General features: G+C 43.7%; 1 protein-coding gene across 1 annotated transcript; it reads left to right on the top strand.

The window, feature by feature from the left end:
• Positions 1 to 6,610: 6,610 nt before the first annotated feature.
• Positions 6,611 to 10,927, top strand: LOC149143071 (uncharacterized). Its single transcript, XM_089451666.1, has 2 exons — positions 6,611 to 7,516; positions 7,766 to 10,927. Exons 1-2 carry the CDS (start codon positions 6,611 to 6,613, stop codon positions 10,925 to 10,927), a joined length of 4,068 nt encoding a protein of 1,355 aa, XP_089307792.1.
• The last annotated feature ends 2,646 nt before the right edge of the window (positions 10,928 to 13,573 follow it).

Raw genomic sequence — 13,573 nt, 5'->3', positions numbered from 1 at the left:
AATACAATGATTTAATCAACTTGATGGATGAAATGAGTGGAAAAAGAAGGCTGAGAGGGTGTATAGGAAGGTGCAGGTTCGAGGCTCAACATACCCCCACTGTGAAGGTGTTGCATGTCCTCATGCAACCAAAACTTAGTTATTTTCCCTTAATCCATATGCTCTGAGGCTTCTGCAAGAACATCTAGCCCTCTTCTCTTTCTCTTTGATGCTAAAATGGTCCTTGGTTTCCTGACTAGACATTTGAACTTAAGATTAATCAATGCCCTGCTCAACTTTTTACACTTTTTCTTCAGCTTCCTATTCTTCTTTTGCCACAGTCCTAAATGGAGCATAGTGTTATCATGGACAATCTTGTCTACCTTACTCTGCTCTTTGAGTGCTTCGTTTTCCTGTTTGATGTGCCTATTTAAGACTTCCAATTCAAACACTTCCTGTTTTAAAGACTGTACTTGTGCATCAAGTGGCAAGGTGGTGCTTGGTCCTGCAGCTGATTGTTCCAAGGACTCTAGGTAGTTATATGCTTCTTGCTGGTTGGAATCTACCTCAGGTGTCTTTCTCGGCTTGAACTCAAATTCTGGTGAAGGAGGACTGCTTTCTCTTTCCGGCTGAAAAGGGCTTTCCTCACGTGGAGGACTTGGCTCAATTCTTGGCTGAGTTGGAGATTTCTCAAGTGTCTCTTTATCTAAATCAATAAAGTGAGACTGTTTTTCTTTGGTTTTATTCCCCTTCCCTTTTAGCCTAGTGCTCCTTCGTAGGTATGAACTAGTACTCTTTTCTTGTGCAGTCTGTTTTCCTCTTTGCTTTTTCTTGGTTATGGCAGCAGCTTGAAGATCTATTAATCTCTCTGACAGAGGTTGATAATCTTCTTCTATGGATTGCTCAGGGGATGGATAGATTTCTTGGATAGTCCTTTTACCTTTTTCCTTTTTCTGTTCCTTTTTTCTAGCTCTATCTTCTGTTCCTTTTTGGACTGTTTCTTGAATTTCTATTGTAGGGGAGTCTTGGGCTGTAATATTCTTTTCTTTCCTCCTACTTCTCTTTGGAATTTTTGGGGAACTGCTTCCAGAGGCTTCAGTCAGTTCTTGGAAGTGGTTTCTTGTCAAAAACTTTTCCCAAGTATCCTTAGTGTTTTTCAACTGCTCTTCAATAAGGATTTTTATGAACCCGTGATGGTAAAGATGGGGTTCAATATTGCCTACGTGTTTTTGAACAGTAAAGCACATTTTCTTCAAGCTTGATAACAGAAAATAAGGCAAATTAAGGGTATAACCTTCCATAAAATTCATCATTAGCCTGGCATGATACATGTACATGGTACCAAAACGACCCTCGCATGTGATAAATTTCTGGATAAGTAATAACAGAGTGGACCATTCTTCTTTTATTGCATGCACAGGGATTCCTTTCGTAAATACAGAGGTATCCATACCTGGGTTTTGTAGCATTGTTCTCCATATTTGATCTTCCACACTTCTGTTTTTGAACCACCTTTCACCTTCTTGTGGAAGACTTGTTGCAGCTGCTATTGTGGCCTCGGTCACTGTAAATTTTAAGTCTCCTATCTCCACTGTTTTTCCATTAAAGGACCTTGCAAAAGCTTTAGTCACTTCTTTGTTATAGCCCCTGAACTTTTGAATGAATCTCAGCCACCTTGCTTTCTTCAACGACTCCTTCGTTTGAGGATAACCCTCCAGGTATTTTGGTCCCTCCGGTTCAGCTCTTAGTATTTTTCCCATTCTCGGCTTTAAATTCCGACTGAAAATTCTACTGCGTATGAAGGTTCAGGAAAAAATGGGCTGATTACGGGATTCTTAGGGTAACTGGAGTGGCCGTAATCGAAGTTCAGGATGTATGTGGTAACTGTAGCCAGGGTTTGGAGTAAGCTGTAGTGGATGCAGCGGAAATGGAGATCAGGGAATGGTATGAATACCGAGGGAGTAAAGGGTAAGCAACAGTAACGAGTTCAACATCGAATGCATGCGGGAGTGAAGTGATAAATGGGCAGAATAACGGCTGAGTCCTTTTGGATCAGATGACTTGCGCACACGTCTCAGCAGACGGCTGCGGAAATTATGGTGAAGGAGAGCCATAGTACAGTAGGTCACGTCTCAGAAGTACGGCCAATAAATGGGAGAGCAGTCCATCTCGAGTTTAAATTTAGAATGATCATGGGGCCGTTAGAAATGAATAAGGTGTGTGTGGAATGACGTAATAGAAGAGGAGTGGTATGGGACTTGCCATATCAAATCATTGCATTTAGTGGAACTTGCCATGGTTTAATAACTATGCATAATAATGACATTGAATTGTTATTTGGTAGAGATTTTTGATCATACCTTTGGAAGTTTATCATTTCTTGATTAAGGCTTCTGACCCATTGTTGTTCTTTGATCTTGAAGATGCCCCATGTCTTTGCTGCACTTGGTGATGATGACACGAACCTTTGACTGTGATTTTTTTTGAAAACAGAGTGATGCTGGCTGTGGAAATCGTTTCTGGCTGCGGAAACGGTTTCCAGCTGCGGAAACTGAGACAACACCCCTTTAACTGCACAAAGATAGTTAGAGAAGAACTAACTAAATAAAATAGTCCTGAGAGGGACTTTTATTGATGGAATGAAATGAAATGAGTGAAATGAGATGGAAATGAGGTAAAGTGAAGGTGGAGATGAAATGAGATGGATGAACTGAAATGGCAAATGAGGTGGAGTGAAGATGGAAAGAGAGAGAGATTTTTTTTTTTTTGGAAAAATATAGAGTGTCAGGTGCCCCTGATTTTCACTCTACATTTCTGTATAAGACTGCCAATCTATGATTGGTTTTCAGGCTTATACAAAAGTTTTTATTTTTTATTTTTTTTTATTTTTTTTTTTATTTTTTTATTTTTTTTTCAACTGAAAGAAACAAAGACTAGGCTGATGGAGGAGAAGGATTCCTCTCCACCAGCCTCATTGCAGAATTTTCTTGAAACATTTTGACAAAGTCCTCTTTTGAGAGTGGCTTATGATAAATTTTCAATCGGTGGCCATTCATAATGAGAGGAGTTTGAAATTCATCAATGGTCTTGACTCGAACTGCTCCATTGCTAAAGACTTCGTCAATCTCATATAGTCCAAGCCAATGAGTCTGAAATTTTCCTTTGAAGTCTTTAAACTTGGAATCAAACAGTAACGCCCAATCTCCCTTTTGAAACTTTTTCTCTTTGATATATCTGTCATGCCACTTAGTTCTTTGGTGCTGAACTAGATCAGTCCTTAAAATTGCATCTTGTCTTATTTCATCTAGCTCATTTAGCTGCTCCATTCTGTGCTTTTGGGCTTCTGATAGATTCATCCCCAACTGAACTGGCATCTTGAAAGTCTTGATTTGAAACTCAATGGGGAGCAGAACTTCTTTCCCATAAAGAAGTTCATAGGGAGAATGTCCTGTTGTGTTCCTCCATGTAGTTCTGTAGGCCCATAAGGCTTCAGGAAGCTTTTCTGCCCAATCTCTTCTGTGGAGATGAACAGTTTTGGTGATGATGCTCTCAAGAACTTTGTTTGTAGATTCCACTTGACCATTTGCTTGCGGATGGTACGGAGTAGATTTTCTATGCTTGATTTTGTATTCTTCCATCAGCTTTTCCATCAAGTTAGATGTAAATTGACTTCCCTGATCTGTCACAATTTCTCTTGGGACACCAAAACGAGTAAAAATATCCTCAAAAAGAAATTGAACAACTGAATTTTCAGTGGCAGAAGGCAATGCCTTGGCTTCTACCCATTTAGTGACATAATCAGTGCAAACCAATATATACTTCTTTTGTCTAGATGGTGGATTAATGGGTCCAATGAAATCTAAAGCCCATTTTTCAAAGGGTTCGATGAGTACCTGTGGATGTAATGGCATTTCATTTGAAAGAGTGGGTCTCCCAACTCTTTGGCAGCCGTCACACCTCCTGACATATTGTTTTGCATCTTCGAAGAGAGAAGGCCAATAATATCCTAAAGAAAGGATTTTATAGGCTGTCCTCTTGTCAGCAAAGTGTCCACCGCATGGTTCATAATGACATGCCTTAAGGATGTCAGGCATTTCATCTTCCCGAACACATCTTCTGATCACACAATCTAGCCCTATTTTAAACAATTCATTAGAAATCCATGAATAATTTGAACTCTCCTGAATAATTTTCCTTTTCTCATTAGGAAATAAGTGTGGAGGTAGCTTCCCTGTAACCAAATAGTTAGCAATATCTGCATACCAAGGAGTTTTAGTAGTCACTGCAAACAAATATTCATCTGGAAACTTATCCTCTACAGGAGAATCTTCATTAGTATTTTGGATTCTAGACAAGAAATTAGCTACTGTATTTTGTTTCCCTGGTCTATCTAACACAGTAATATTGAATTCTTGTAAAAGTAAAAGCCATCTTGTAACTCTGCCATTAGTAACAGGTTTGTTCATGAGATATCTAATTGTAGAATGATCAGTATGGACAAAAGTTTCATAGCTAGTTATATAGTGTCTAAACTTGTTGATTGCATGAACAACAGCTAAGAACTCTTTTTCAGTCACAGTATAATTTAACTCAGTAGGAGTCAAATTTTTACTGGTGTAGTAAATGGCATAAGGAACTAAATCCTTTTGACCCAACACAGCTCCTAGAGCTGTATCTGAAGCATCTGTAAAAATATGGAAAGGAAGTTTCCAATTTGGCCCTCTCAAAATGGGTGCTTCAGATATTCTTGTTTTTAAAGTTTCAAATGCAGATTGACAGTCAGGATCCCAATTGAATTCACAGTCTTTTGTAAGTAATTTGAAGAGCAAAGATGAAGGAGCGGGAGAGCTCTGCAAGAGACGATTAGGGTTTCTCTGCAACCCGTGACGGCGCAAACAGCCGACCGAAGACCCTGCAACCATACCTAATCTAAGCTCTGAGAGAACAGAGCACCAGTACTGCGCCAGTCAGGCGCCATGGAGACAACGCAGGGGGGGGCGTCAGGGCCCTCCCCAATGCAGCAGGAGCAGGATAACGACCTCCTCTTCGGATCGATCAACAGGGAGATCCTGAATAGAGATGGTTCAAAGCAGCAAGAGAACAAAAAATCGGAAGATCCGCACGGCCAGGACATCGGACCGCAGGACAAAGGGAAAAAAGACAAGGAGGAAACGCCAAAAGTCACCTCAGCCACCTGCAAACCGGTAGCTGCAGAAAGGCCAAGAATCGAACTTCAAGGTCACCTGGTAAACGCCAGAATTGAGTTCATGAAAGAACACGCCATAATAGGGAAATTTATAGGCTTCTGGCCTACGGAAGGAGCCCTTTATGGCTGGATAGCTGCCAAATGGAAACCGAAAGGGGATGTCCTGCTGCAACTAGGGCCAAAGGGCTTTTTTACAGTCATTTTCTATTGCGTTGAAGACAAACTCAGAGTACTAGGAACAGGCCCACACTTCTTCAATGCAGCGGGTCTGTACATGCGAGACTGGAAGCCCAGATTCAACCCAGACAAGGAAGACCTAACCTGGGCACCAGTATGGATTCGACTATATGGACTCCCTGATGAATATTGGGATGAAGACTCCCTCCGGAGAATAGGAAATGGCGTGGGAGAATACATCAGAACGGCTGAAGAAACCAAATCACGCAGATTCATATCATATGCCCGCATATGCGTCTTCATAAGGCTGAATGAAGCGCTACCAGAGTCGATAACGCTATCCCATTGGGATGAAGAATGGGTCCAGCCCTTGGACTATGAGCATGTGCCCTTCAGGTGTAGGAGATGCCATGCTCTTGGGCACTTATTTAGGGATTGTCCACTAAATGCCACAGATCTGTCTCAGAACCCCTCAGCCAAGCCCAATCAAGACGGGTTCACCAAAGTAACTAGCAGAAGGCACTCGCACAGGAAAAACGCCAACGGGCAAAAGTCTCAGCAGAACAACTTCAAAGATCAAGCGTCCAAGAACAGCTTTGAAACCCTCAGTGACATTCCGGAAGACCAGCCCCTAGAAAATCCCAGCAAATCAGATCTCCCATCTTCCTCAAGCCGCCCCCCCCCTTCCAGCCCCCCTCCCAACTCGAAATCCCCCATTATAATCCCGACCATTCTAACCAGGAACCAGGAGAACCCTGTGAATACCCCTAAGAACATGGAGATAGATGGGAGATTGAAGGACACCCAGAATTCAGAGACCACTCAGGAAGACACCAATGTTGTTGAAATAATGGATGAAGAAGCCGACAATGTAGACCTTCAGGGTCTGGATATCAATGAGCTAGAGTTGGCATGCAGGAAAGAAGCATATGAATCCATAGCCGCAACTGATTTAGAAAAGTTAGAAATAGTCATCTCCAAAGTCTATCAACAACATCAGCTAGGAATTCAAGCCGGAAGCACCTGGGATGGTAGACTGCGTCCAAAAGATTTCAAAAAAAGGGGAAGGAAAACAGTTCTTCAACGAACAATAGAGGTTGGCAAAGTCCTAGTGGATTCAGGCCACTATGCGCAGCTTACGAAGTACTTCAGTCCCTCTCAACCCAGTTATCAATGAAGCTCATCTCTTGGAACCTTAGAGGGCTCAACGGCCCAGCAAAATACAGAATGCTCAAAAACATGATCAAGATGGAGAAACCGCAAATATGTTTTTTCCAAGAAACTAAATGCAACAGCATTACTCTGGGTCAAATACTCTCAAAGGCCTGGCCAGGCTGCCACTCAGTGGCCGTGGATGCTACCGGAGCTTCGGGAGGGCTTGCTATAGCCTGGAACACTCAGACCATAGCGCTCACTGACTTCCACGCTTCCCATCATCTCATACAAGCGGCCTTTCACATTTTAGGCACAAAGGTACATGGAAACCTATCTAATGTCTATTTCCCACAGGATGGAGGCAGTAAAAAAGCGCTTCTTGACACCATCGAGGAGCTTAGTATCAACAGACAGTACCCACTCTGGATTGTTGCGGGGGATTTCAATATGATCACCAAGATCGAGGACAAAACAGGAGGAAGAACTAGATTGGAACCTGAAGTGGAACACTTCAAGGATTTCATCCTAAACGCCTCACTCATCGACATGCCCTTCTGCAATGGAACCTATACATGGAGCAATCACAGAAAGGGGAAACATCAGATTGCCTCCAAGCTAGACCGATTTTTGATTTTGGACAATGCAGTGCACATTGGAGGGGATTTCACTGCGGAGATCCTGGCTCACTCAGGGTCGGATCACTGGCCAATAGCCCTGCAATGGCAACGACCAGGGAACAGCACCAGGAAGCCATTTCGATTTGAAAGCTTTTGGCTATCTCACCCGGCATTCAAGGACTTCGTCAAATCTATTTGGGCCTCCTTTGTTCCTCCAGAAGGCACCAAAATGTTCCAACTTCAACAGAAGTTAAGATACTTAAAAGGCCACCTCAAACGCTGGAATAGGGAGACCTTTGGGAATATTTTTGAAGCCCAACAGCAACTCAATCAGGAGCTCAAGCTACTCCATCAGACAGTTATCAACACAGGGCACACAGAGGCAACATTAGAACAAGAAAAGCATATTCACAATCAGCTAGAAGAAAGAAGGAAGCAAGAAGAAATCTATTGGAGACAGAAATCGCGGATCAGATGGCTCAGAGAAGGGGAACGCAACACCAAATTCTTTCATAACACCACAGTGCAAAGAAGAATGCACAACAAGATTTCCTTCATCAAAAACCAGGAAGGAGGGAAAGAGGAGGAGCATGAGAAAATAGAGGAAATCCTCCTTAATCACTTCCAATAGGTTCACCAAGAGCAAATAATGGATCGGAGGGCAGCTATTGAGAAAATCACCGGTAACATTCCCAGGATAATAACAGATGAGCAAAACGACTTGCTCATGAGTCCTATTTTAAGCCAAGAGGTGGATGAAGCAATGGCGCAGCTTAAAGAAGGTAAGGCTCCTGGCCCTGATGGCTTTACCAGTAATTTTTTCCATGCTTTCTGGGATATGATTAAGGAAGAGATCTGGCAAATAGTAGAGGAATCTAGGGCCCTTCGTTGGCTGTTACCCTCACTTAATTCCACCTTCATTACTCTCATTCCCAAAGAAGAGAACCCCACCACCCCTGACAAATTTAGGCCCATTGCCCTCTGCAATGTTCTCTACAAAGTCATTTCCAAAGTCATAGCCAACAGACTCAAGCCCCTTCTTCCTCAGATCATATCACCGGAGCAGTCTGGATATGTGGAGGGCAGGCAGATCATGGATGGTATAATTCTCTCCCATGAGATCATTCACTCGCTTAAGCTGGATAAACAAGCGGGCATGTTACTCAAGCTCGACCTCTCAAAAGCCTTTGACAAACTCAGTTGGCCTTATATACAGAGCATGCTGAGAGCCTTTGGCTTTAGTGCCACCTGGGTAAGATGGATAATGAGCCTCATCTCCTCCTCCCACTTCTCCATCCTTGTCAATGGGCTGCCCTCTCGTCCCTTTAAACCCTCCAGGGGCATTAGGCAAGGGGATCCCTTATCCCCCTTCTTATTTGTGATCATGGCGGAAGGTTTAGGAAGGCATATCAAGCAAGCTCTGCAATCTAATCAACTTCGGGGAATCTCCATTCATAACTCCCCAGCCTCCTCCCATCAGCAATTTGTAGATGACACTATGCTTTATGGATATCCCTCTGCTCAGGAAGCCTCTTGTCTGAAATCCTTGCTCAATGACTTCTCTAGAGCCTCAGGAACCCAGATCAATAATACCAAATCCCACATTTTTTACTTCCACACCCCACCCTCTGTAAAACGGGCTGTCTCTCGCATATTGGGTTTTCAATCTGCTTCTCTCCCCTCCACATACCTAGGGGCGCCTCTCACTGCTTCAGCCATAAAGCAACCAGCTTGGCGTGGACTCATTGAAAAATTGGAATTCAAACTCAACCTATGGACGCACCGCTCCCTTAACCTGGCAAGTAGGGCTGTGCTCCTCAAATCCATCCTTCAAGCCATGCCCCTCTATCTGTTTTCCATCCTAACCGCTCCAAAGTGGGTTTTAAAAAGTCTAAGAAACCTGCAGCGCAACTTTCTATGGGGAAGTTCAGCCACAAATCGCAAGTGGGCACTAGTAAAATGGGACACTACCTGCAAGCCCAAGCACAAAGGTGGTATTGGTATCCGAGATCCTGAGCACAGTAACATCATCATGACCGCCAAAATTTGGTGGCAATGGCTGACAAATCCGGACAAACCATGGGCCAAAGTATGGATAGCCAAATACACCAACAACATGCCCCAAGCAGAGCTTATTAGATTTACGCCTACAAGCACAGGTTCACTCATTTGGAATGCGGCTAAACTTCATCACCAGCTGGTTCAGAAACACAGCTTCTGGGAAATAAGAAATGGACATAGTGCTAGATTTTGGAACGACGCTTGGAATCAGTTACCTAAACTCTCAGCTGTTCTTCCGGCAACCTTAATCCCAGGCCGACAAGAGCAGCAGCAAGCCAAAGTTCATCAATTCTGGAGTCCGGATACGGGTACGGGCTTCAGGAAATGGCAACCAAGTAATCATATATCCAACACCAGCAGTACACAGGAAGCAGCAGCTCTTGAAAGCGAATTAAAAAAAAGGAGCATCAGGTACAACAATAGTGAGGACATACTCAGATGGGGCTATCTTCCCAAAGGTTCTTACTCCACTTCTGAAGCCTATAATCTACTAGAAGGTGCCACCACCATTCCGGATCCTCTCTGGGCAAGAATATGGAGCTTCAAAACCTGGCCCAAAATAACTCACTTTCTTTGGATGGTGGGGCATAAAAAGATTCTTACATGGGATAAACTGCAGAAGCGCAACTTCCAAGGACCTTCGTTATGCCACAATTGCCATCAGAATGAAGAAACCCTGAAGCATCTACTGGATACTTGTCCGCTTGCTACTCAGATGTGGGAGAAGGTAGAATTCAGAAGTCAAAGACGATGCAGAGAGGCGGGAGGCATAATAGACACCATACGGCAATGGCCGAAAAGCCCCTACAACAGTGGGCTGCTCAACCACCTATGGAACATAATCCCAGGTATTCTGCTGTGGAACATATGGAAGGAAAGGAATAGGCGCATCTTCAAAAACCTTAGCTCGAATAAGGAGGACATATGGAACAGAGTGCACGCCAACATCCAAGAAACTATGCTATTGAAGACTTGGACTCAACAGGATCTCCCCACTGAAGATAATGAGAAAAATATCCTAAACAACTGGGGATTGCAAATGCCACAGGAACCAACCACACAGCAGACAACAAATTGCAAAGGCAAGGAGGTTGGAAACTGGGAAGCTCCACCTATGCACTCATACAAGCTCAACTTTGATGGAGCTTCTAAAGGTAATCCGGGTACTGCAGGATTTGGAGGAATCATCAGGGATCACCAAGGAATCTTGCAACAGATTTACTTTGGCAACCTAGGCTGGGACACCAACAACTCAGCAGAGCTGGAGGGTATGTGGCAAGGATTACTTACAGCTAGACGACACAATCTTCAACCGTTAATTGTGGAAGGAGACTCTCAAATTCTCATAAACATGGCCACTCGCATTCAGAGTGGGTCGCAAGCCAGGAAGGTAGCCAATAGCTGGAGATTGGAGGCCAGGCTCAGCTGCGTGGCTGAGGAAATATGCAACTACAATGCCATCTCTTTTCATCACACTAAAAGAGAGGGTAATAAGATAGCCGATCTTCTGGCTAATATAGGGGTAGACTCAGACCAGCCCTTCATTGAGGGACACCTGAACATCATTCCCAGCAATCAACTCAAGCAGGAATGTGAGAGTCTCATCCTCAGGGACAATGAAACCCCGGATGCGGGTGTCGAATCAAGAAGGACGAGCATGCCACATGCTACGCATGGGCTGCCTCGTGTAAATCCCACGGCTCCCCGAAGAAGGCCGTCTTATGGCAATTGAGCCCCCCAAACTGTTAATGCATTCAATGCCGGAGAGGAGAGGTAGATGGAGGAGCAGGGCGGAGTTAATGAGCGCCTGCAACGAGGGAATGGAGAAGAATATTACAGGCTTGATGGGTCGAGCAGGGTATTTTGGTCTGAGGAGAGTTGGTGGACGCGGAAGCACAACGAGCTTCGGTCGAGGATGTTTTCATTACCCGGTGGCCTGGAAATTAGTCTTTGCCGCCATTCGGGTTGCTGGGTTGGAAGGAGACGGCAATTTGCGAATTTGCCGCGACAATTCTGGAAATGGAATTGTCGGTTTTCAAGGGAAGGAAGCCAAGGTGAAAGCTGGGCAACTGAGAGCGAATTGGAAGGAAATTGCTTCTGCTACCAATTTCAAGCTCACCCCCGAGCATACCGAGGAAGCTTTAGACTTACCATGGTTAAATTTCGAGAACGACAGCCATGCAGAAGGGGTCCATCGAGAGGGTCCTCCTCAAGAACCCCTGCAGCAGATGAGCATCACCACTGCTGCTGCTGCTATTGTCACAGGAGAGCTCGAGCAACCCCGCTACCCATCAGACAATTTGTGGAGGTCGGGAGTTCCAGTGAAGGGAAACCGGAGCTCCCTTCCTTTGGCTCTGTGGTATTCACCCTGCCAAGCACTGAGGACAACGCAGGCGTTAATGCCCACATCTCAATCCTGTTTACCAAAATTCCGGAAGGCGGTGAGGATGAAAACCCCCAGGACCCGCAGGAGAAGCAATTGGAAGGCCCGGGCAAGGAAATTGACCTCGGAGAACAATCGACTACCGGAAAGGAAACCGCTGTGGTGCCTCCAGCGTCTGAAGCTGGAAGCTTGGGGGAAACAAGCTTGCACGACCGCTTTCCTCCAGTGGGGCCACCCCCCCCAGGTGTGGACGAGGAAAAATGGCGGAAAATGTGGGAAGGACGCGCAGAAGGCGATGGGTGGGCTTATGTGGTTGAAGACACGAGCCTCTGTGAAGAGGCGGATGCACACCTCGCGGCCCTCCTTCCATCTTCAGCTCGTCTCCAAGCTTAACGCAGCGGCGGGTAATGTCTTGATTTTGTTATTGGGTCATGTCTACTGGCATTTGCTTCTTCTATCTCTGTCATGTTTAATTCTGTTGAGTCTATGGTCAAGTCTATGGTCAAGCCTTAACTCTGGGAAGTCGAATTTGATAACTGACACCAGTGACTCAGTCATGTTTACATCTGTCTGGTATAGGGGTCGGTCTATCTTAGCGGTTAGCCCCTGCGTGGGCAGTAATGTGTCTGGTCTTCAGGGAATTTGATAAATTTGGCTACTGTTTTGAGAATATGGTTCGGTGCTGACCCTGTGTGGGAGCTTTTATTCTCATGGATAATTCTGTTTGGTTTTGGCGAAGCTGCCCCTGCGAGGGAGCTGTAAGGTCTACAGTCAGGATTCCCAGGGTGACTCTTCAGGCCCTGGAAGGCATGTCATGCAGTTTGTAATTTTTCTTGTACATATAATATAATGCTTAGCTAGTTTTTACAGAGAAAAAAAATTAGAAGAGCAAAGATGCTATCTTGGTGAAGTTTTCAATAATTCTTCTATAATATCCAGTAAATCCAAGAAAACTTCTAACATCTTTTTGAAAATTTGGAATAGGTAACTTGGAGATGACTTCAACTTTTGATCTAAAAAAACTTTAATCCCATCTCCTGAAATATGATGTCCTAAAACAATCCCTTCAGTAAACATCATAAAACATTTTTCATGACTTAATGAAAGGTTTGTTTCTTTACATCTTATAAGGACTTTTTCCAAATTTTCTAATGCCTCTTCAAATTAATTACCATAAACTGTAAAATCATCCATATAGACCTCTACACAATCATGAATTAGATCAGAAAAGATTCCTAGTACTGCCCTTTCAAATGTTGCGGGTGCATTACATAATCCAAAAGGAAGTACTCGGTAAGCAAAAGTTCCCCATGGACAGGTAAATGTGGTCTTGTCCTGATCTTCAGGTTCTACCTGAATCTGATTGTAACCACTAAAACCATCCAAAAATGAGAAATACTTTTTGCCTGCTAAAGTATCTAATACCTGATCAATAAAGGGTAAAGGAAAGTGATTCTTCAAAGTTGCTTTGTTCAATTCCCTGTAATCAATGCAAATCCTCCATTTACCATTCTTTTTAGGTACTATAACCAAAGGAGAAACCCACCGGCTATCTGAAATGGGGTAAATGAAGTTTACATTAAGTAACTTTTGGAGCTCTTCTTTCACTATCTCCCTAAGGTTTGGATTCATCCTTCTTTGAGGTTGTCTGATTGGTCTACTGTTTTCCTCAATGTAGATGTGATGAATGCAAGTCTTAGGGTCAATACCTTTCATATCGGTATACTCCCATGCAAATGCAGTAGAATGTTTTTGCAAGATTTTGGTTAGCTCCTCCTGTTGTGATTTTTCCAAGTTTTTGTTGATATTCAATGTTTTTCCTGGAAAAATCTCAGTGGCAGAACTACCAAACTCTTCCATAGAGAAAAGAGACATTTGTCTAGATGATAGACACTCAATGTCAGAATCCAACTGAAATTGTGTGTGGTCATATTCTGAAGATGGTTCAAAGTTTTCTAATGTGTTCAGAATTTGACTATCTTCACTGATCTCAGA

Source organism: Pinus tabuliformis, chromosome X (genome assembly GCF_031772625.1).
Source record: "Pinus tabuliformis cultivar Carrire ecotype Pingquan chromosome X, CPIR1, whole genome shotgun sequence".
In the NCBI taxonomy this organism is placed as follows: domain Eukaryota; kingdom Viridiplantae; phylum Streptophyta; class Pinopsida; order Pinales; family Pinaceae; genus Pinus; species Pinus tabuliformis.
This window is presented reverse-complemented; position numbering and strand designations above follow the sequence as displayed.

Coding starts and splice junctions, on each gene's coding strand:
- LOC149143071 (XM_089451666.1), top strand. CDS start 6,611: ATGGAGAAACCGCAAATATGTTTTTTCCAAGAAACTAAATGCAACAGC. Junction 7,517..7,765: donor TCAACACAGGGCACACAGAG/GCAACATTAGAA, acceptor CACTTCCAATAG/GTTCACCAAGAGCAAATAAT.